Raw genomic sequence first — 25092 nt, forward strand, 5'->3', positions numbered from 1 at the left:
AAACCTGGGAACTATTCTGAAGGCGAAGCACTGCTACTTTGACGGAGTAATAACCGCATCACCGGAGACACGCCGTGGTGAGGAGAGTTCGCTCAGTGTTTGGGTAACAGAGTCAGCAATTTATAAATAGTAAAAGCGTAGTTTAGAGTCATGGGTTTTCGCTCTATTGTAAATAGCTGCGACTGTAAACAGGGGAGGTAACATGTTTCACAGAATTCCAACTAAAAACGCTGACTGGATGAAGAAATGGCTAACTTACTTACTCTGGATATTTATCCAAACACACCTAAATAGATTATCAAGGGACATTATGTTTGCTCGGTACATTTCAATGGACGACTATTTTGAAAAAATGGAATTTGCCACACGGACCATAATGTGCTGAAGGATACGGCTATCCCATCTATAGCACAGACAGGACAAGTGGATCACCTGCGGCTGAGGTAAGTGTTCCGTTATGTTTTTAGATGACCTACTGTAACAGTGCCATTAGCCAGAGCTAATGTAACATTAGTGACACTATTGTATGATTAGGGTATGAATATGTTTTTATCTTGATGCGGTGCGGACGCGCTTGGAAAAAAAACGAGCGCGTTCACCGCGTTGAACTTGCACCCTGCGCGCGGCGCGCCTAGTAGCCTAAATTTGAAATAACCATGGAAATAACGAACTTGAGCGTGCAAAAGGGTACGATAGGCTGTTAGTTCATTGTGCAAAAACAATTTGTGCTATTACTTTCCCCTTATTCTATCCTATAGTAATGCAATTATACTGTATATTATATAGGCTACTGTTGAATACATTTGGTTCAGCTAATAAATTGCATTTAAAATATATTGATTCCTGTAATAATAATTATTTATTCATGTGATATTTATAAATCTGGGTGCGTTTTTGGTTGGAAATCAATGAAACATGGTACTGTATTACCTGGTCTCCCCTGTTTATTGTCACAGCTCATACAATAAAGCAAACACCCATGATAAACTATGCTTTTCTATCTAACGCCAACACTGAGCGAACTCTCTGCTCCTCGTCACGGTGCGTCTCAGGTGATGGTTATCACTCTGCCCAAGTAGCAGTGCTTCGCCTTCAGAAAATATAGTATTTATACGGTCAAATGATGTCTGTGTCTCATATGGCCTTGATATTTGCACACTCTGTGACTATACAAACCACAACATGTAAATAGGAAAACGTTTGCATTATTTTGTCACTCATTTGGATTAGTATGAAAGCTGCAACCATTCACATCCAGTCTTTGTGCTAAGCTAGGCTAGCGGTGGGTGCGTCAAACAAACTTATAGCACGCACGGAGATGAAAAAGGTATGTATGCACTTATCTAACTCTGGGGGGTAAGGTGAATAGGCTAAAGTCCCAAAAAGTCGGAGTGTTCCTTTAAGACATAACTGACTGTCTTTACGAGATTACTCACCAAGACCAGAGTTTTGACATAATTTCACGTGTTTTTAACTGTTAAAGCGATATAATCCAGGGATAAAACTTTTGTTTCTGGCGAGCTGTTTGTGAGGCGGATTTAGTCTGTACTGTACAGGTCCTTCTCAAAAAATTAGCATATTGTGATAAAAGTTCATTATTTTCCATAATGTAATGATAAAAATTAAACTTTCATATATTTTAGATTCATTGCACACCAACTCAGGTCTTTTATTGTTTTAATACTGATGATTTTGGCGTACAGCTCATGAAAACCCAAAATTCCTATCTCAAAAAATTTGTATGTTTCATCTGACCAATAAAAGAAGTGTTTTTAATACAAAAAAAAGTCAACCTTCAAATAATTATGTTCAGTTAAGAAATGACTGCTTCAATGCGGCGTGGCATGGAGGCAATCAGCCTGTGGCACTGCTGAGGTGTTATGGAGGCCCAGGATGCTTTGATAGCGGCCTTAAGCTCATCCAGAGTGTTGGGTCTTGCTTCTCTCAACTTTCTCTTCACAATATCCCACAGATTCTCTATGGGGTTCAGGTCTGGAGAGTTGGCAGGGCAATTGAGCACAGTAATACCATGGTCAGTAAACCATTTGCCAGTGGTTTTGGCACTGTGAGCAGATGTCGGGTCGTGCTGAAAAAATGAAATCTTCATCTCCATAAAGCTTTTCAGCAGATGGAAGCATGAAGTGCTCCAAAATCTCCTCATAGCTAGCTGCATAAAACACATAGATAGCCTTGATAAAACACAGTTGAACAACACCAGCAGCTGACATGGCACCCCAGACCATCACCGACTGTGGGTCCCTGACACTGGACTTCAGGCATTTTGGCATTCCCTTCTCCCCAGTCTTCCTCCAGACTCTGGCACCTTGATTTCCGAATGACATGCAACCACTGAGCAACAGTCCAGTGCTGCTTCTCTGTAGCCCACGTCAGGCGCTTCTGCCACTTTTTATGGTTCAAAAGTGGCTTGATCTGGGGAATGCAGCACCTGTAGCCCATTTCCTGCACACGCCTGTGGCTCTGGATGTTTCTACTCCAGACTCAGTCCACTGCTTCTGCAGGTCCCCCAAGGTCTGGAATCGGTCCTTCTCCACAATCTTCCTCAGTGTCCGGTCACCTCTTCTCGTTGTGCAGCGTTTTTTGCCGCACTTTTTCCTTCCCACAGACTTCCCACTGAGGTGCCTTGATACAGCACTCTGGGAACAGCCTATTTGTCTTACCCTCTTGCTTTAGGGTGTCAATGATGGCCGAAACAGGCTGATGAATGATGAATGAAACAGGCTGGGAGTTTTTAAAAGCCTCAGGAATCTTTTGAGGTGTTTAGAGTTAATTAGTTGATTCAGATGATTAGGTTAATAGCTTGTTTAGAGAACCTTTTCATGATATGCTATTTTTTTTTAGATAGGAATTTTGGGTTTTCATGAGCTGTATGCCAAAATCATCAGTATTAAAACAATAAAAGACCTGAAATATTTCAGTTGGTGTGCAATGAATCTAAAATATATGAAAGTTTAATTTTTAACATTACATTATGGAAAATAATTAACTTTATCACAATGTGCTAATTTTTTGAGAAGGACCTGTATGTGCACGCAGTGAAAGACATCTCTGAGAGTGCGCGCGCACGGGATGGTTTAACACTGCTTGATCATAGTTATGATCATAGGTTACGATTAGGGATGCACCGATACCACTTTTTTGGAAAACGAGTACGAGTACGAGTACTTGCATTTCAGTACTCGCCGATACCGAGTACTTAATAAAAAAACAAAAAAAACATGATTTAAATATTTTTATATACGGGTTTTTAGGTCCTTGATTAAATTACTTGGGTAACACTTTATTTCGATAGTCCACTTTACTAACTATAAGTAACTTTTCAATTACATGTCAACTAACTGTCATTAGAGTATTAGTAGACTAGAGTATTAGTACGATCAGCTTAATATCTGATAACACTTTATTTATTTGGTCCCCCAACAGACATTCAACTGACTATAAGTAACTTGGCGACTACAAGTAAACTTATTCTCCTAATCCAAAGCCATTCACTTTGAAATTGTTCCACACCAGTGATGCACGGGTTGATCCAAAATGAGCGGGTGCCTGGGTACCCGCAGTTACGGGTCATCCAAAAATATTTTTAATGATATTCGGGTCGCGGTCGGTCAGGTCGTTTGGAAAAAAATGCCAATTAAACCTTTGTATTTATATAGTACTAGATAGAATTTTCTATGAAATATATAGGCCGAATTTATTTATTGGCTGAATAACTGGCACGAAGATGACACACAAGCTCAGTCTAACAGTTCTCAGTTCTGTACTGGTGTGATCCGAGAACCGCTGTACCTCTGCGTTCGTTACTATACGCGGATGCGCAGTATCAGCAGTATCAACAACATGTCTCAGTTCAGTGAACTGTTAGAGTTACTGGAGTAAAATATAATTCGGGATATTGGTTTATTTCAACTCGGAGGGACTGTCAGGCATGTCTGAAAGTGAGTAACTGTAGTAACTTGTGGATCAGCACTGACGCAAGACGTGAACTGATGCGAATGATTCAGTTCGATTTAGCGTACTGGTTCGACCGGTTCATTAAAAAGAACCGATTCGTTCACGAACCGGCCATGTCTATGATCACTAGTCTGCAGAGAGATGGAGGCGGCAAGAGAAAAGGTGAAGACTGGGGAGTGGAAGCTCCGCAAATACACAAATAGAAAGAGTAAGTGTGGGAGACATTTACCGAAATAATGAAAGATGATGATGACCAAAGTGCTGCCTTTGTTATATGTAGGCTACGTCTTCTTGCGATGCTGTGTTGTTACACGTTTATGGCCCAATGACGCTACGATGAGCATGTACTATTTTTAAAAAATACGGTCAGTAAGAGGGTCGGGTACAATATTTTCTTACTTTTTTTGCGGTCCGAGTAGCGGGCGGGTAGTTGAAAACGTTGGTAGTGTGCGGGTTGTTTATACATTGACCCGCGCATCACTGGTCCACACGGCTGACATGTCTCCCCATCTCCCCGCTCTGAGCTGCAGCCGGAGCCTGGGGGTGGGCACTCGGCGCCTGTGATTAACCCATTTCTCAGAACATGGTATCGGTCCCCGGTATCGGGGGACTTTTAACGAGTACGAGTACTTTAGAAAATGTCGTATCGAGGCCGATACCAGATACCGGTATCGGTATCGGTGCATCCCTAGTTACGATGCAATGCTGGCCTGATTGTGCAAGTGAATATTCCATCATGTCTCGAGTCCCGACTCCTAATCGCGAGTGTGTATCGACGCCTGCAGCGCCTGACGCTTGCCTAGTACAGAGAGAGAAGATGCAGCACCGCGAGCTGTTAATATGGAAAAAATCGATTCGTGGCCGTTGAGAATCGATTTTGAATCGACCACATTTTAAAAAACGATTAGTCGAAAAATCTATTTTTTTGCCCAGCCCTAGTATTTAGTAGAAGCACCCTTTTGATCTAATACAGCCATGAGTCTTTTTGGGAAAGATGCAACAAGTTTTTCACATCTGGATTTGGGTATCTTCTGCCATTCCTCCTTGCAGATCCTCTCCAGTTCTGTCAGGTTGGATGGTAAACGTTGGTGGACAGCCATTTTCAGGTCTCTCCAGAGGTTCTCAATTGGGTTTAAGTCAGGGCTCTGGCTGGGCCATTCAAGAACAGCCACGGAGTTGTTGTGAAGCCACTCCTTCATTATTTTAGCGGTGTGCTTAGGGTCATTGTCTTGTTGGAAGGTGAACCTTCGGCCCAGTCTGAGGTCCAGAGCACTCTGGAAAAGGTTTTCGTCCAGGATATCCCTGTACTTGGCCGCATTCATCTTCCCCGCGATTGCAACCAGTCGCCCTGTCCCTGCAGCTGAAAAACACCCCCAGAGCATGATGCTGCCACCACCATGCTTCACTGTTGAGACTGTATTGGACAGGTGATGATCAGTACCTGGTTTTCTCCACACATACCGCTTAGAATTAAGGCCAAAAAGTGCTATCTTAGTCTCAGCAGACCAGAGGATCTTATTTATCACCATCTTGGAGTCCTTCAGGTGTTTTTTAGCAAACTCCATGCGGGCTTTCATGTGTCTTGCACTGAGGAGAGGCTTCCGTCGGGCCACTCTGCCATAAAGCCCTGACTGGTTGATTGCTGCAGTGATGGTTGACTTATGTAACCGGTCCTTTTCTGACCATTGTACTCTATCTGTGTTGTGTTGTGTGGCGTGTTGTTACTCATAGAAGACACGGAATACCGGAACTGCTGCTGACTGAAGGTTTATGTAACTGGTCCTTTTCTGACCATTGTACTCTATCTGAGTTGTGTTGTGTCAGTAATACTGTTATCGGATGTGTCATTTACAGTTTCTGTTAACGAGTCAGGATTATTAGCAGAAGATTCGGTCTCTATGGAAGGTGCTCGATCAGAACCCCCAACAGCTTCATTTTCACTGGGATTTTGTTCGCAGAGACTTCTTCGACTGTGGACTGAATGATCAGATTCATTTTCACTGGGATTTTGTTCGCAGAGACTTCTTCGACTGTGGACTGAATGATCAGATTAATTTTCACAGTGATTTTGTTCGCAGACCCTTCTTCGACTGTGGACTGAATGATCAGATTCTAGAACATCCTCATCCATAAACTTTTGACTTTCAATCTGTTCTTCACCTTCAAGTACCCATGCCCTCGTTCTATCATCAGAACTCTAATCTTCCAACGAGTCAGACAACTCAGACACACAAGACTCGCTCTCTATATTGTCAGCATCAGAACGTATGTCTTTGTCTCGAGGTGGTTCAATGGGTAGGAAGCTGATATCGAGAATCAGATTTCAATGCACCACTTTGGATTTGCCTTCTTCGTCAATTAGTTTGTATACGTTTGTCTGAGGGTTCCGGTCCTTTACAGTATAGACAGTTGGATCCCACTTATCAGCAAGCTTTTTCTTTCCTCTTTCACTTGTTTGCAAGGAGCACTCTGTCTCCGATGTTCAAGCATGTTCCCTTGACCTTCCAGTTGTAACCTTTGGCCTGCTTTTCCTGTTCTTTTACAGTGTGTTTCTGAGCAATGCGAGCTGCTTCATGCAGGTAAGACATGAGGGTTTTTGCATAGCTGCCATGGTCAACAATCACCGGATCATGCAACACCTGCCCAAACACGACATCAACAGGTAACTTTGGAATGCGACCAAACATCAACTGGAACGGGGCATAACCAGTGGTTTCATGTATTGTGGCATTATATGCGAATGTCAGAGTCTGTATCTGCTCGGGCCACTTATGTTTCTCCTTGAGAGGCAGAGAACGAAGCATACTGCCCAAGGTCCGATTAAAACGCTCAGTCCCACCGTTTCCCATCGGGTGGTAAGTGTGGGATTTCTCAACACCTGCCAGCTTGAGCAGTTCTGCTATGAGGGTACTTTCAAAGTTGGTCCGTATGAATGCGTGTTGGAAAACCATAAATGCAAAAGACGTGATCCCACAACTTCTTCGCAATTTGTTTTGCCTTCTGGTTTACACACGGAAAGGCATGGGCCAACTTTGTAAAGTGATCAGTCACAACTAATACGTCCACGGAACGCTGCTTGCTGTCCTCAGCACTCCAAAAATCCAAACACTCTAGCTCCATAGGGGCAGAAGTCCTAATGCTCTCAAGTGGGGCTTGTGCAGATGGCTCTGGCGTTTTGTCCAGTATACACCTCTGACAACACTTGACATAGTCCCTCACATCACACTCCATTCTAGGCCAGAAAAAGCGTTGTCGAGTTAGCTGGAGAGTTCTCGACTGTCCCTGATGTCCAGCAAGATCGTGTACACCCGCTGAGGCTTTAGCCTTAAGACTAGAGGGAAGCACAAGTTGAAACCTCTTATGCTTGCTTAGAGGATCTTTAGAGACACGATAGAGTATTCCATCTTGAACCTTCAGCAGATCCCATTGCTTGAGAAGAACTAGAGCCCTAGCACTCATTTCAGCCCTCTCTCGCCTCGAAGGTCGCTTCTTCCGATTCAGGTAAGGAATAATCTTCGATATTACATCAGATGGCATTTTTTTGGGCTTAACTTTAGATTGTGGCTCCTCAGTCGTTGGAATACTATCTCCAACCACTCCAAAGCTGCATTCTCGTCATTCAAACACCAGTAGGTCGTCCAGGTAACACAGTAGACTACTAAAATTCAGGTCTCCAAAGATGCTCAACATCATGCACATAAATGACGCTGGGCTATTACACAACCCTTGAGGCATCCTGTTGTATTCATGAAGTCCTACTGGAGTAGTAAACGCTCTGTACTTCTTATCTTCTTCAGCCATAGGGATGTTATAAAAGCCTGACGTTAAATCCATAGTACTGAAGAGAGTGTTTCCACCCAAGGCAACCAGACAGTCAGACTGGTGTGGGAGCGGGTGTGCGTCTTTAATGGTCCTGGCGTTCAGCCATCTAAAGTCTGTACAAATCCTCAAGCTGCCGTCCTTCTTCCATACTAGGACTAAGGACGAAGCATACTCGCTCACTGATTTCTGAATTATTCCATGCTCTTCCATTTCTGAGAGAACTTGGCGTAATTTCTGATAGTGAGCGGGTGGTACTCGACGGTATGGCAGTCAGAGTGGGCGGTCGTCTGTCAAGCGGATGCGATGGACAAAGCCGCTGACCTCCCCACAATCAAGAGCATGTTTAGAAAATAGATCATGGTAATTGTCAAGTAACTGAACAAGCTTTTCTCTTGCTGCACCCTTGACAGAGCATGTGTCGATGTCACTGAGACCTACGACCTTTAGTGTTTGGTTAAGATCAGCTTTGGTTAAAATCGCCCTTCATTTGCATAACGTTAAACATTTTTCAACTTTGTCACGTCGCTGGACACGCCCCACCGGTCGCCAACGGTCGCTGTCGCCCGTGTCGCCCGCTTACCATTGAAATGAATGGTATTGCGTCGCCTGGTCGCGTGTAGTGTGAACGGGGCTTTAGACACAATCCTCCAGTAATCATAACTGATCTTCATCCTGTGCATGAGTAACTTAATCACATCGGTACCAACGATCAAATCGTCCTGGCACAACTAGAACGGGTACTAAACATCTCTCGCCATACGGTTTCAGCTCAACTTCATACACGCATTTTGGCTTAGTTTCTTTACCTCCACAGCCTATTAACATTATTTCCTGTGACAATGGTGTGGGCTTCGGCAACACATCCTCACTCAGCATTCTGCTCTCTACTGCTTCACTGAAAGTACATGCCATAGATCCTGAGTCCAGCATTCCCATCATCTGGAATTTGTCATTGACACAGACTGGTGCATAAAACAATTTATCAAACACTTCAAGGGATTGCATATTCTGTGCAATAACTTTAACTTCCTCAGGGGCTTGTGCACAGATGCTTTCATAAACATGCATAAGATCAGCATCTTCGAGGGTTTTCTCCACTCCACCCACATGTCCCCTCTCCAGGTGTGGGTTGACTATTTTAAAGTCGGTGAACCTTGAGGTGGCTGTGAATACTGATTGCGATCGCTTCAGTTGGACATTTGCACAATCCCTTTTCGTGTGGCCAGGTTGGAAACAGGTGAGACAAAGTCGTTGTCGTCGACAATGTGCTAAAGTCGAATGCTCAGGGGAATGGCATACCTTACATGCTCTCACAGGTGGCTGGCTCGGTCAAGGACGCCTCATCTCTGCTTGACTATTCTGGGAAAGAGCACGATCAAGTAAACCGATGAGCGTCTTCATGCAGTTATCATCATTCTGTGGATGAGATGGGGTGCTTGCATTTACGTTATCAGATGACACAACAGGAAAAACACTGGTGACAACCTCCATAGGTGAGTTGTAACGTTTCTCACAGCAAAGTTACGCTTGGATTTGATCGCCAACTGTTCCTTCTGCTCAGTCTGATATCTGTCAAGATGCTTTAAAAAAAAAAAAAAAAAAATGTCTGACAGAGTTGGATCCGGGCAATGTTTGACAAACATCATGGCTGCCTCTTGACATGGATTATCCATCTGTCGCCCAAGCCTAATTAGAGCCTCCTCTGCAACATCCACAGCCTTATTTAAACGGACCCAGTAATCAACTGGGTTTTCTCCGGCAACAGGCACTGTGCCATAGAAATCAGCTAAAGGAATGTAGGAATATCTGACTTCGCTGAAATGCTGTTTCAGAACATCAAATATCACTTTGGGGTTCTCAGAGGGTCTTAGGGAAGTGTTACTGCGAAGGGTAATTCTAACAATGTCTTTGGCTTTACCCATCAGCCTGGAAAGGATTTCATGATGGTGCTCTAACATTGGTATGCCTCTTTTCCGCAGGTAAGTGTCCATTAAATCCTCCCATTCATGCACACTGAACTTATCTGTTCCATCCCCTCGGAAAACAGGGGGCTTTTTGCTTTAGACTGCATGACTAGTTTAGCTCCTGTCAAATTAAGTGAGGGTGGCTCTGAGAATGACTGACCTGCACCTAAACTTTGAGTCTGTGCATTGCTGGTTTCTCTTCCCCCCATAAGTTACCCCACTTTGAGCAGAAATTATAGATGTTCCTACTTTGTGAGCAATGTGTGTAATAAGATTATACCATGCTGGATCAGTTAAGTCTGGGCAGACTGATAATGGATTACCCCGTAACTGACTAGGTGTTTGTTCAGTTACTCGAGTGGAACAAAGTTCAGGCGATGTTCGTTCTACATTACCCCTTCCTGCAACAGGTGTAAATGTACGATCACTGAGTCTACCTCTCCCAAAACTTGAACCTGACATGTTCCCATCAGCATTAAAATTGTCTGCATTGAAACCATGTGCCATCATTCCTCATTAACATGCAGGTTACCAAACAACGATCAATGTAAACCTCAAATGTAGAAAAAAAAACATAAACACCAACCAGGGGTGTAAAGTAACAAATTACAAATACTCACGTTACTGTAATTAAGTAGTTTTTTTCAGAAATTGTACTTTTTTGAGTAAGTTTAAAATTGTGTAATTTTACTTTTTACTTGAGTACATTTTAAGTGATGTATCGGTACTTTTTCTCCGCTATTTTCCTTCTGTTTGTGCTCGTTACTCGTTACATGCTTGTTTTTATTTTATTTTTATCCATCATCCATGATTGGATCGAGTAATCGGTCTCGTGACTGTCATCAAATCAAATTAAGCATAGAAAACTTTAACCGCCTATTCCTGCTGTTACTCGTGACTGCTGTGGAAGTGCATTCTTCACGCATCAATTCAATCCAGATATCAGCGTCTTCTTCTAATATGCTAAGGTACATTTCACATTTCTGCTTAATATGATATATAGGCTGGCCTGTCTACAGGGCCTAACATTTGGTCTGAGGTTGGGGGTATTGCGCGACGAGTTCATAATGCGGCGAATTCCCGCTCCCATTTACTTCACAATCACATTATAGAGGGACGCGCGGCGATCTGCCGCGTCTCGCGCTCGCCATGCCGCCAGATTCAGAATAAGTGCACCATGTCGTTAACTTGAACTGCATTTCTTAATAAGAAATTAGCACAGCTCGTTAATAAACAACGTTTTTTGATTCATCCATTATACGATCCGTCTTCATTTGGCAAGTGCACTTGCGCAAAAACATTTTTCATGTTGAACTTTTGTTTTTTTGTTTGTGGATGCTGCTGATAAAACTGCTTCGCCGAGACTTCAAAGAGACAAAGTGTGTTTGTTTGTTTGTTTCTTTTGTAAAAGTTTCCTGGATATAACTTTCCTATTTAAGGCACAATTTCCCTTACAAATTATATTATTATCAGCATTACAATGTGAGTAAATGTAGCCGTGTAAAATGTAAAGGATGATGCCACCCTTCTAGAACAATGTGCATTTACGTTTAAATTGTAACATATTTAATAGATGGAATTAAAGTGTGTAATTAGTGTTAGCTCACTATCTTAGCCTTTTTCAGTGCATTAGTTGAGGTAATCTGATAATATTAGTGATTCTCATTTCTCAAAACACTAACATTGGTACTGTTTTGGAGAGAAATTTGGTATTTTTTTTTTAATCTCTCTATTTAACCCATCTCTTGGTGTGTGTAATCCTGAACTATCATATGAGTTTCTAAAGGTTTTTGAATTCTTTACACAGGTCCAGTGGCGTATCGCCTCATTTTAAATGCTTTCCCCCCTAAATAATATGATTTAAATTAGGGCTGTCAACGAATATTCTAAATTCGAATATATATTCGAATAGTTTTAAAAAACAGAAATTCGAAGGTGAAAATTAATATTCGAATAAAAAAAAAAACGCCCGCGCAAGCAAAGGCGCGGCTGTCTGTTTTGCGAGTGGCCGTGCACGCTGCCTGATTAGGGTTCAGAGACAGGTGTCGCACTGGCACAGCGTCACTCACTGCAGAAAGTGCAGAGCCCAACTCGACCGCAGCAGTGAAAGTGATTTTAACCCCCCAAAATGAGTGAGGCCGCTGCCGGACAGACACGTGATCGGCAGCCCGCTGAGAAAACTGCGTTATCTGCTATGGTCTCTTCGGAGACGCGTATTGCGCGGACAACCCAGACCAGGACATCAATTTGCTGCTTCAAAAAGAGATGTTAATGTATGAACAAGAGTCTCCAGTACCTGCTCAACAAAATCCTCTCATGTGGTGGAAAACTTTGGGCTCTGGGAGATAGTCTACCCTCACATCGCCCAGATGGCAAAGAAATATCTTTCCATGCCCGGATCCTCAGTGCGCTCTGAACGCGTTTTTTCCTCCGCTGGGAATATAGTAAATAATAAGAAATCAGCACTGGCCCCTTCAAATGTGGACTGTCTTGTGTTTTTGGCAAATAACCTGTAGACCCGACGGTGACAGTGCGCACTAAAAAGACAACGGAATAAATTGCCGTCAGTTTTTTTTTTCTTCCTTTTTTTTATTCAAGCACCAAGAATGTAAGTAGCCTTTTTCGTTTTTAATAGTTCTTTATTTTTTTATGAACCTCAGGGTAAAGGCGTTGTCACATTTCTCGGAATTGTGTGCCTCTTTTTATTTAACTTTAAACAGAAACAGCCTGTAGGCTAACTAATTAGATAGGCCTATTGCGTTGGAGCGTGAGGTTTGCAGTCTTGCCCATTACTTTGTTGTACTTTTTTGTGTAGGTAATACGTTATTAAATATGTTTAAAATTAAATAAAGTACCTATACAAGTAGTTATGCCTCTTTGTATTAATTCGTCCTGTTAATGACGTAATGCGCGTCACTGAAAAAATGCGCAACCAGATATTCGAATAGTTCGAATATTCGCATGTTTTTTTCGAGGGAATATTCGAACGTAATTTTTGAGCAATTTTGACAGCCCTAATTTAAATGCTGATGAGTGTACTGATTTGATGCATACTTAAATTACAGTATGTGCAATTTTTTTAATTTATAAATTGTAGTGCACAGTGTTTATTATAAGGGGTAGAATCCGCACCTCAGTACTCACTACTCACTACTCATGAGTACTTTTAAATAAGCTACTTTTTTACTCTTACTCAAGTAGTTTTTTGGACGAGTACTTTTTACTCTACTCACACTACATTTTTTGGAATGTAATGGTACTTTTACTTGAGTATGTTTTTTCAGTACTCTTTCCACCACTGGCGCCAACACAATATATGATTAAATGATACAAAGAGGGAAAAAAATAATAAAATTAGTGGCGCTAATTATGAAGTCAAATGTCCAGTTCAGCAAAAATGAATGTAGCAAGGTTCAGGGAAGAAGGAACCAGGAAGGAACCAGATAATAATCAAAAATAAAACTTTATTTAAACAAAATAAACAAACAAATTACCTGCCAGCAGCCCCTCACGGACGACTGCTGGCTACCGAAAATAAAACATAAATACCGGCCAGAAGCCCCTCGCGGACGACTGCTGGCTTACCAAATAAAATATAAAATACAAACAAAAGCAGGCCTTTTCCTCTCTCGATCATCCACTCCGTCACTCCCCTTTATGGCTTTGCTCCTCCGTGAGAGATGCGAGACCGGTGTGCTTCACAGGTGCTGCTCATTAGCAATCGCACCACTGGTCCTGCTCACCACAATGAACCTATTTGTGTTACCGTTCATTGAAACCTTAAAGAGCATATTGCAGGTAAAAAAAAAAATCGAAATTTATAGATAACCTTGTATGAAAATACCATATGAAAAGTTAATGCAGGATTTAAAATGTTTTAAAACAACATAAGGACACTAATTTAGAAGATAAAGTGAGCGTTTCTTGGACTGCTAGTAAAAACGGCTTTTTTTTCAACATCGCGTCATTTGACGTCATATCAGGGAGCCGCAGCCTCGGCTCAGTGAGAGCAGGCTGGTGTTCAGTGAGAGCGTTCATCAGTCAGTGTGCTATCGTTAGTTTTTGCATTTTAATTTATCATCGTCATGGTAAATTATTGTGTTTGTGGAGATTGCAAAAACTCCAGCCTGTCAGGACTTCAAGATTGAGTCCACAAGTTTCCATTACAATAAAAGGGACGGTGCTATATAGACTATCTTTCGTTCCTGGTGCGGGTTGAGCAGGTGAAGAGACGGGATTTCTCCTCTGCATCGGCTCGGGAAACGCGGTCGTGTGTAGCGTTCACTTCAGATCAAATGATTATCATCCCGGAGATATGATGGAGTTCAACATGGTATGCCGAAGCAAGAATATTGATCGTGGTATACTACCAATGGCATCAAATAGTGTTATATAGGTAACTAGTCATGTCATGGCCTAAATAAAACTTGTAATTGAAAAACAAAATTGGTTGTTTAAATACTCAAACCTTTAATGTTCTGTTTATGTTATAACCAAGGTGAAAAATATGTATTAAAAATTTACCCGAGTATAGCCTATGCTTTTAGTATAGAAATATACTCAAGTAAAGATTTTATACATTTAATAGTATATAAATCTACCCTAAACATACTAATGTCTGCTGGCCTGTTATAGAATCTGTACAGTATTGTGAGCACAGTGTATCGTTAGCGAACGTGTATATATACTATAAGCACGTCTCTCACCTAAAAGGCACCTGTCCTGTTCTCCACTGGTTCTCCTCACATCACAGGTCAATTTTTCTCTGACCATTCTGTCTGACATTATCCTGGCCTGTCCCTGATCTCTTTAGCATAGCAGGCTCATAACTTTATGGCTTGATCCGTCATACGAGTATTTCCTCAGCGTCCGAAATGTCATGCGATCCATTGTTTTCCTGTTGTGTGAATCGACGGCTCTCCCGCTCATTGCGTCACGCCCGCCACGCCCATTTTCAGATGCGGAAGTAAAATTTTCTCACAAAAACGACTGCAGAAGCTTCTGTGGCGTGTTTATACGTATATTTTAAAGAAAATCTAGTTCCTACATTGTTTTTCTATGCATTGACTCGTTGGGTCCTCTAACCTGCAATATGCCCTTTAAGTGAAATGCAGCATCCACCGGCGACCAAACGACATTGATCCTTGGATGAAGATCCTGGAAGACGAGCTGATCTTCATCCGGGTCACGGCACCACTGTAACTGGTCCTTTATTGACCATTGTACTCTATCTGCGTTGTGTTGTGTGGCGTGTTGGTACTCATAGAAGACACGGAATACCGGAACTGCTGCTGACTGAAGGTTTATTCTCATGGAACATGGGATGGTGCTGGATGAATTAAAGAGAGAGACGGCAATGAAAAAATTGTTTCTCTCTGTCTGTATCACCTCTCCTCAGCATGCACAATGCAGACTCAACAACCAATATGTTGTTAATAACATCAAAAATACAATAAATGAAAACATATTGCAAACATTGAATTCAGAATAAATCGTCACAACCATTTATCTAATCACAATAAAATCTATTGCAACAAATTCTGAATAACTCATGAATTTGAAACCAAATTAATACAAAATGAATACATTGAAAAATTAAACAAATGCAAATCATACCTGGATGAATTAAAGAGAGAGACAGCAATGACAAATTGTTTCTCTCTGTCTGTATCACCTGCACAGATTAAGAATTATAATCAATATTTTACAATCACCACGTTCTGGCGACGCACACACATATTCGACATCTGTACTTCGTAATAAAACCATCAATCCTATCCGTCCATACATGAAACATTTCCTAGAACCTTTATAACAGTATTAACAATAATATTAATGCATATTATGTACTTTATCGAATCTCTGCAAACTTTTATAAACTTATATGGAGGAACACCTCTGACCGCTTATCTCTCCTCAGCATGCACAATGCAGACTGAGGACGCAGCGCGATTGGCACAGAAATGACGTCATGGCGTAAGTGCTAACACATAATTAAACTCTCCTTCCAAATTAACACTAAAGATACATAAAGAAAAATAACATTTTCATAGACTATTTAAAATAAAATAAATAAATAAAAAAAGTAGAGAGGGATATTTAGTGAAATACATACATTCACATTAGGAATTTTTTACATCCATCACACTTACTACAACTTTCTCCCATCTCCTGACTGCATCTCTGGAGCTCAGCCACAGTGATCTTTGGGTTCTTCTTTACCTCTCTCACCAAGGCTCCTCTCACCCGATAGCTCAGTTTGGCTGGACGGCCAGCTCTAGGAAGGGTTCTGGTCGTCCCAAAAGTCTTCCATTTAAGGATTATGGAGGCCACTGTGCTCTTAGGAACCTTAAATGCAGCAGAATTTTTTTGTAACCTTGGCCAGATCTGTGCTTTGCCACAGTTCTGTCTCTGAGCTCTTCAGGCAGTTCCTTTGACCTCATGATTCTCATTTGCTCTGAAATGCACTGTGAGCTGTAAGGTTTTATATAGACAGGTGTGTGGCTTTCCTAATCAAGTCCAATCAGTATAATCAAACACAGCTGGACTCAAATGAAGGTGTAGAACCATAGACATAATAAATACATAGACGCCCTATTGGCCACTGGAGCGTACGTCAACGGCGCCGCCATATTGGGGAGAGCAACTTTCCCATACCTCTCATACCGGGAATTAAGAAAAATGCCTGTTTTTTGCGCTGCTTGGGGCTGGACAAATCGCCACACAACTGAAAACAGCTTTCGAGGAAGTACCTTTCACAAGCAAGACTGAATGTTTGTTTTTGGTTGTATTTGGTCATGATTTAATTAAATAGTAACGTTTAGAGGTTAAATACTACTGTTATTGTGTCACGAAATGTAGTTTTAATAGTTTTTCAGTCGACAATGTAGTTGTTTAAAGCTCAAATATGTGGTTTGTTTATAAAGATAGCGCCTATTTAAAAATTTGATCTGAAGTTTTCGAAGTTGTACTATGCTGCGGCCCCACCCAGCGCTCGTCTCCCCCGCCTGGAACAGCCGTACCTCGGCCAGTGCTTCTAACGGTTGCCGCTGGCTCGGATGTCTCTAGTCTAGAGATTAAACATGAGATATAATTAGTATAATTTGTGTTTATCGTTGGTCTCATTAATCTATAAATGGTTCCCTGGTAAATAGTTTTGGATGAGGGCAAAGTAAAGTTTCATAACTTTATATTTAGGCTATTTTAACATTGTATCCTGCTGTATGTTTGACTGAAGATGCTTCTCTTATAATGGCTAGCCTATTACTGATCAATAAAACTGAAATTTAACACAAAGAGCTAAATTTTAAATATATGTCACTATTTAACTTATTTTTTTGTGTGTGTATATTCTGTAGTTGAAATGTCTTATTCTATTGCTATTATTATTATAGCATTGTTAACGAACTATACTATTATCAATATTTTTATATATAATTATACTAGTATTCATTACCATTTTATTTGCTGTATACTATTTATTTTATTGACTAAACTATTTACTATTACTTCTCACTTTGTTATAATTACTATTTGCATTGCACTGTATGCCCAGTTGTACCACAACATGTATTATCATAAGGATCCAGTTATCAATGTTATTGCTAAAATCTGGCCAATCACATAAAATGCTTTTTCCACAATGAGCAAACTTAAATATCTCAGTATGGGGGTCTTCACCATTATTATCCAAGAACGTTTTATCCAGAAAAACGCTGCTTACCCATTTACTTGCATTTAATTACAGTGCAGTCTTGACCTCCGCAAAATGGCGGACCCGTTGACGTATCGCAGCAACGTACCAAAGCGGCCAATAGGGCGTCTATGTATATATTATGTCTATGTGTAGGACCATCTCAAGGATAATCAGAAGAAATAGACAGCAACTGAGTTAAATATATGAGTGTCACAGCAAAGGGTCTGAATACTTAGGACGATGTGATATTTCAGTTTTTCTTTTTTAATAAATGTGCAAAAATGTCAACAATTCTGTGTTTTTCTGTCAATATGGGATGCTTTGTGTACAGTAATGAGGGGTTGTACAGTATTTTTGGGTTGTACAGTAATGAGGGAAAAAAACGAACTTAAATGATTTCAGCAAATGGCTGCAAAATAACAAAGAGTGAAACATTTAAGGGGGTCTGAATACTTTCCGTACCCACTGTATATTATAAATAATATATTATACTTTTCCTTACATTCTCTTATAGCATCTATAATATTAATCTTTTACTGACTACATAAGTTATTGTTGCCAGTTTTTGACTTGACTAATATTTTAGCTTTGTTTATTTTTCTGATACTCATAACATAATGTATTCAGCTTAGCATGAAATCCAATTAAACATTAACATTAAATTAACTAGTCTTTTTACAGTTAATCATTACTGAGTTGTACAACTCAAACACACTCACTTAAATACAGTTTGTACTTTCCTAATGTTAATGATTCTAAAGTCACACCATGTAACACTGACACAGTAGCTAGTGGATATGTGATGTAGTGTGAGAATCAGGAGCACTTGTTCAAAGGAAAAATCAGTGTGTGATCTGAATCAATTTCCTGTGTCCACAGAGGTGAGGTCGGAGATCTTTTCCTCTGAATCCAAAACTCAGAGTTCAGACCGTGCAATGGATCTGGGCTTGGCTGAAGACCACTTCTCTCGACCTGTGGTAAGCATTTATTGCTTTCAATTGTGCTTAAGCAGGACCTGAATGATGGTGTTTGCAGATAGGCTTACCAGTATCTATATGCTGCAGATGGCCAGTAGTATAATGCTGATATATACGTACAATTATTTAATATTAGCAAATCATATGTACACATTTACATTTATTCATTTAGCAGATGCTTTTATCCAAAGTAACTTACAAATGAGTATTAATACAATATTAATAGCATTGATCAGCTCTACCAAATGTGGATATTTTACACTAAGAAACAGACATTGTTATTATGTTTTGATTGATACTATGAAGCTGCTTTGATTCAATCTATATTGTGAAAAGCCCTATATAAATATACTTGACTTGACTTGACATGAGAACAATAGAAGCAGTTAAACTAACAATAGAAAAAACAATATGCAAGTGCTATAACCCTTCCCAGTTAAATCTAACGCAATACGTGCACATTTTTTTATTTTATTTTTTATAAAGATAATAGATATAGAATAGAAGATAAAGTGTTAGTATTAATGGATTAAGTGTTGCCGAAAAAGATGCGTCTTCAGCCGTTTCTTGAAAAGGGCCACAGACTCAGCAGCTCTGGTTGAGTTGGGCAGGTCATTTCACTAGCATGGAACAGACCAGAAAAAGGTCAGCGAAAGAGATTTTGTGTCTCTTTGAGATGGCACCACAAGACGGCGTTCACTTGTAGAGCGCAAGTTTCTGGATGGCACGTGAGTCTGAAGTAATGAGTTTAGGTAGGAGGGAGTAGAGCCAGTGGTTGTTCTGTAGGCAAATTTTACTTGAATTTGATGCGAGCGGCACCTGGCAACCAGTGCAATTTCGAGAGGAGAGGAGTGAAGTATGCTCTTTTCGGCTCGTAAAAGACCACTCTAGCTACAGCCTTTTGGATCAGTTGCAGAGGTTTAATAGTCCAAGCAGGAAGACCTACCAGGAGAGCATTACAATAATCCAGTCTCATAGGAAGGGCCTGATCCTCCTGATGTTGTATAAGGCAAATCTGCAGGGCCAGGCAGTTCTAGCAATGTGGTCTGTAAAGTTCAATTGATCATCAATCAAAGCTCCAAGGTTCCTGGCTGACCTTGATGGACTTGGGTGACGAACCTAGCTGAATGGAGAAGTTGTGGTGTAGTGGTGAGTTGGCCAGGACCACAAGCAAGTCTGTCTTCGCAAGGTTTAGTTGAAGGTTGTGGTCCTTCATCCAGCCAGTATTGTCTGTCTGTCAGGCCGGCTGAGATGCTAGCAGCAACCATCGGATCATCAGGCTGCAGGCTGTAGATGTAGAATGAGAGATAAAGTTGTGCGTCATCAGCATAGCAGTGATAGGAAAAGCCATGTTTCTGAATCATAGATCCTAGTGATGTCATGTAGATGGAGAAGAGAAGTGGTCCAAACACTAAGCCCTGAGGGACCCCCGTAGATGTTGGGTCAGCGGGAAAAGTCCGCACAGTGCCGCTGGCAACGTTATAACGCGATTACATTCGGAAATTGACAAAGAGCTTTGTTTCCAAATGCCCCAAGCAAAGACATACTGTAAATTTTACAAATTGTTATAAACCCAGTCAGTATAATCACAATGAACACATCCAAAATTAAATATTTAACATATATATTAACTGTCTTGAGAGTTTAGAAATATATTGTATCAAATCAGCAGTGATAACATGAAAATAAAACAACACAGATCAATAATATTGTTGAGTATTAAATTTCCCCAACTAAGCAAGCCAAAAGCCAAGGCAACAGTGACAAGGAACCAACACTCCATCAGGTGACAGAATGGAGAAAAAAACCTTGGGAGAAACCAGGCTCAGTCGGGGGCCAGTTCTCCTCTGGCCAATGAAGGAACAGTGTGTGATTCGGGAAGCATTACAAGACAAACTGGATCGAAACACTAAGAGTATTTGTCCATTTCCATCTGTTTGGAAGTCGAAGTAATCACGCCGGTATGGAGACGAGTTGTTGAGGATGGCTGTTGTGTCGTTGAGGCCAGCACATAAGGATGAGTTGGGATGGGTCCAGGCACAGGTCCACCAGAGAGGGTCCCTCAGGATAAACAGAGAGACTTATATTAGCATAGACACCATCCTTCTTATGATGTACCAAGTACATCAGGATTTACGGGACTTGTTCCTGTTTCTGGCTGATCTAAACTATGCAGCCTAATTTTGAATTAAGGAAGTCTATAATGTGTTATGTGTATGCTTCACACAGAGTGTGTCTGCTTCCCGGACAATGTAAGGAAGATTGTTCCAGAGTTTTGGTGCTAAATAGGAAAAGGATCTACCGCCTGCAGTCGATTTTGATATTCTAGGTATTATCAACTGGCCGGAAGATCGCAATAGACGTGAAGGACAATAATGCGTTAACTTAAGAGCTCGCTGAAGTACTGGGGAGCTAAACCATTTAGTGCTTTGTAAGTAATCAGCAATATTTTAAAATTTATATGTTTAATAGCCAGCCAATGCAGTGTTCACAGAACCGGGCTAATATGGTCATACTTCCTGGTTCTGGTAAGAACTGGAGCTGCTGCGTTTTGAACTAGCTGAAGTTTGTTTATTAAGCATGCAGGGCAACCACCCAGTAGAGCATTACAATAATCTAGCCTTGATGTCATGAACGCATGAACTAATTGTTCCGCATTTGTCAATGAGAGCATATGGCATAATTTAGATATATTTTTAAGATGGAAATATGCGGTTTTACAGATGCTAGGCACGTGACTTTCAAATGAAAGATTGGTATCAAAGAGCACACTAGGGTTGTGACTGTGAGGATATTTTCTCACCGGTTAATCGACGTGTGACAACAACACTGGTAATACCGGGGTCACCAGCGGGGGCTTTTAAATCGCTAATTTAAAGGCAAATGTAAAATGCGTGCATTTTCACAGGCATGAATGGGCATTCATAATGGTGCGGTACTGCGGAATAGAACTGTTTTTTTGTTATTGTTCCCTGAACATGCGCCAGTTTGAAAACGAAACTAACTTTCACTTTTAAATTAGCGTCAATTCATCCTTCGCTTGGAGTTTGATTGACAGACATGTGATCTAACTGGATCAGTCAGAAACTAAGCAGTCAGGAGAGTTAGTAGATTAACGTCGGTGGAACTTGGCTTTATCAGGCAATCTGTCACGACATAAAGAGCCACAAAACGGTAGGCCTATTTATTGTTTCATTTTCTTTGACTGGCCAAATTTGAAAGTTGAGACTTTTTTTCATATTAAATATTACCTGCTCGGTCCTGTCCGTCAACGCGTTGCAGTGTCCTCTATTTTTCACTGCTTGAGGTTCATGGGTTGAATCCGAAATCGCCCCCTAAACCCTCATTCACTAGGCCTATTCCCTACATTAGTCCACTAATACTGTTCACTTGAAGGAGTGAATGAGAAGGAGTAAATAAAAACGAGTGAGCGAGAATTCGGACAGCCGTTGTTGACAGAGTCACGATCTGACACGCGTCCCATTTTCTCACAAATCTCTACGTTCGTTTACGACTTTATTTAAATCATTTAAGACTGCTTTTATGGACATTTTGGCATCATTTGTGTGTGTTATGGTTTGTTCAAGCCCGAAAGAGAACTCGATACCGACGTGCGTCTTTTCTGTGGGTCGTGTGTGTGTGTGTAATAGGCAGGACTTAACAGATACTGCGTAATTGTGTTAAATATTTTTAAGGGTTTCAACTTTTTTTTTTTTCACATGCCCACCGCGGTGCCGCGGTGGTCAAGTCATGAAACCGGTGTTGCGACTGAACACCGTGTAAACTGGTAACACCGACTACCGTGGCAACTGCAAGCCTAGAGCACACCCAGGTTCCTAACTGACGATGAAGACTTAACAGAGCAGCCATCAAGTGTTAGACAGTATTCTAGGCTGTTACGTGTGGGAGTTTTTTGTCCAATAATTACTGAACTAGTACTGAACTTGTGATCGATAAGAAATCTCTTCATTTACTGCTACAAACTAATAACGGTCAGATAAGTGTGATATAAACCATGCTAATGCAATTCCACAAATGCCAACATAGTTTTCTAGTCTATTTAAAAGAATGTTGTGGTCAGTTGTGTCAAATGCAGCACTAAGATCAAGTAAAACTAATAGAGAAATACAACCACGATCGGATGAAAAGAGCAAATCAGTTGTGACTCTAATGACAGCTGTCTCAGTACTAGGGTAGGGTGTAAAGCCTGACTAAAAATCCTCGCAGATATCATTTCTTTCAAGAAAGGAACACAGTTGTGAGGATACGGCCTTTTCCAGTATCTTGGACAGAAAAGGCAGATTCGAGATTGGCCTGTAATTGACTAATTCTGTAGGATCAAATTGCGTTTTTTTAACAAGGGTTATTAATGATGAATGATGAAGGGTTATTAATGACGAATTAATGATATTAAGAAGAGGATCTATTATGGAAGTATAATAATTTCAATTGTTTTTGAAAATTAAATATTCACCTTTCATATTTCACTTTCAAAATTTTCAAACTGTTTAACCCTCAGGTGTTCGTTTCGGAGTCACACTTGTTATCTTCCCAGTCAAAAGTTGCCGGACACCTAAAAATTAAATTTCCTCCATCCCAGTAAAACCAATGCAATTTATTTTTGTTCTATAATATTTATTCTTTGTAATTTAGTATTTTGAGACAATTTGATTGAATTTATTAATATTTATGCAATATTTATTGTCTATTTTTGTAGACTATTATGGTATATTTTTCTCTCTCTCTATATATATATCTATTATTATTTTTTTTTTCAAAAAATTATTAATGCAGTATTTTAGTTTAATATAGAGTCTAGGCCTTCAGAAAAAAAAAATATATATTTTGAAGAAAATTAGCACCATCTGGTTACAGTATAGAGAAAAGGCTTAGAATAATGGTGTAACCACTAGATGGCATGTACAGCTCTCTATGTAGAAGCATGTGAATTCCCCAGATGTTTATGAACACAAGATGGTTTTTTTTTGGGTGGATTTGAATATATAGTTGAAACAATCTCAAAAACGATTTTTTATTAAAAAAATGTAAAAAAAAATAAATAAATAAAAATTTGTGAATTTTTGTGTTTTTGTCAGTTTCCCATTCATTTCCTATGGGGGTCATTTTTGACCAAAGACCACAAGAGTGACCTCAATTTTTTGTGTGTTCAGATACATAATGCAATAAAAGTCACCAAGTTTCGTAACATTCCAATGAAGCTGTGATTTTAAAAAATTCAAAACATACTTTTTGTAATCAAAATTTATTGGCGTGTATGTGTATAAAAGTGTGTTTGTATATATGTGTGTGTGTGTGTGCGTGTGTGTGTGTGTGTGGGTGGGTTTGTCTGTTTTGCACTCTAGATGTTGTAGAGTGTCACCCCTTTCCTGCGGTGTACTTTTTTTTTTTTAGAATTGTGGCCGATTTGTAGATTGCACGTACAAAAATTCAGAGAATTCTTTTTTTTTCAATTTTCCATTAATTTCCTATGGGTCGGTCATTTTTGGCCGAAGACCACAAGTGTGACTATTTTTTTTACGACCACTTTGCATGCTCAGATCATGACCTCATTTTTTTTTTTGTATTCACATACATAATGTCATAAAAGTCACCAAGTTTCATAACATTCCGATGAAGCTGTGATTTTTAGAAATTCAAAATAGAAAATTGCACCTGAGGGTTAAAAAAAAGAGCACCTGAGGGTTAAAAATGCAACCTATAATATTCAACAGGCAATTTTCGGTCCATTTTATTTCGCCTTGAAAATTTGATCCACAAATTCAGTGGTTCAAATTCAACAGAAAATACTACATTGACATCCAGGAACTGCAGGAAAAGATTGCCGAGCATATTCTCCATCTGCTGTTAGTCGGCTTTACCAGCATCGTGTTGACAAGCACCAAAGCAACAGCTAGAGACGAGAGGCTTTCACAAAACGTCATTTGCTGAAATGGACAGAGTGATGAGTAGGCCTACGAGTAATAATTTATATGTGTGTGGAAAAGGTTGATTAAGACACAAAACACACAAGCCTTCCTTTACTCAAGTGTCTAATGAGTAGGGATGGGTATCGTTAAGGTTTTATCGGTATTACTACTCTTACCGATACCGCTTATCGATCCGGTACTTTAACGGTATTCTTATTGGTTCTTTTTGGTGTTTTTTATTATTATTATTTATTTTTTTTAAGAATTAAGAACATAATTAAACTTTATATTTTGTAATGTAAAATAGAAAAAGCAAAATAAAGAAAAAATATCTTTTTGTTATGCAGCAGTGTGCAGGCTTTTTTTTGTTTATACAAAAAGGACACATAAGAAAAAAAAACAAGTACAAACACAAGAATACAATTAATCAGAGATACAAATTATATACAAAGTGTTTTAATTTCAGGAAGGTCTACTAACATCTTTTCAGGTAATTGTTTCTGTCTGAAAGAATCAAATATAACATAGCACTGTATTTTGAATACCGTTTGAAGATCCAGTCGTGTCTGACACCTGAATATGCTGGAGTTTGTTTTTGTTTTTTCTTGAAACCCTCTCAAACAACGTGGGGATGTAGGGGTTGTCTGATATTTTTTTTTTTAGGTTTTCTGACCCCAAGACTCAACTAATCTCTGCAATTCTCCATCTGTGATCCTTGAAGAGTCTTTGGACAC

General features: G+C 40.1%; 1 protein-coding gene across 4 annotated transcripts in view; it reads left to right on the top strand.

The window, feature by feature from the left end:
• The window catches only part of def8 (differentially expressed in FDCP 8 homolog), a 160478-nt gene that overhangs the window by 16636 nt on the left and 118750 nt on the right, over positions 1-25092 (top strand). For 3 of the 4 annotated variants that reach the window (XM_089135408.1, XM_039681741.2, XM_039681744.2), the window contains one exon: positions 18334-18431. In XM_089135408.1, the coding sequence (XP_088991534.1) occupies positions 18334-18431 (98 nt within the window). Of the gene's footprint in view, positions 1-18333; positions 18432-25092 lie in introns of those variants that run through there. The other variant, XM_039681745.2, reaches the window with a different exon arrangement.

Source organism: Pimephales promelas, chromosome 10 (assembly GCF_988280905.1).
Source record: "Pimephales promelas chromosome 10, fPimPro1.hap1.1, whole genome shotgun sequence".
NCBI lineage: Eukaryota > Metazoa > Chordata > Actinopteri > Cypriniformes > Leuciscidae > Pimephales > Pimephales promelas.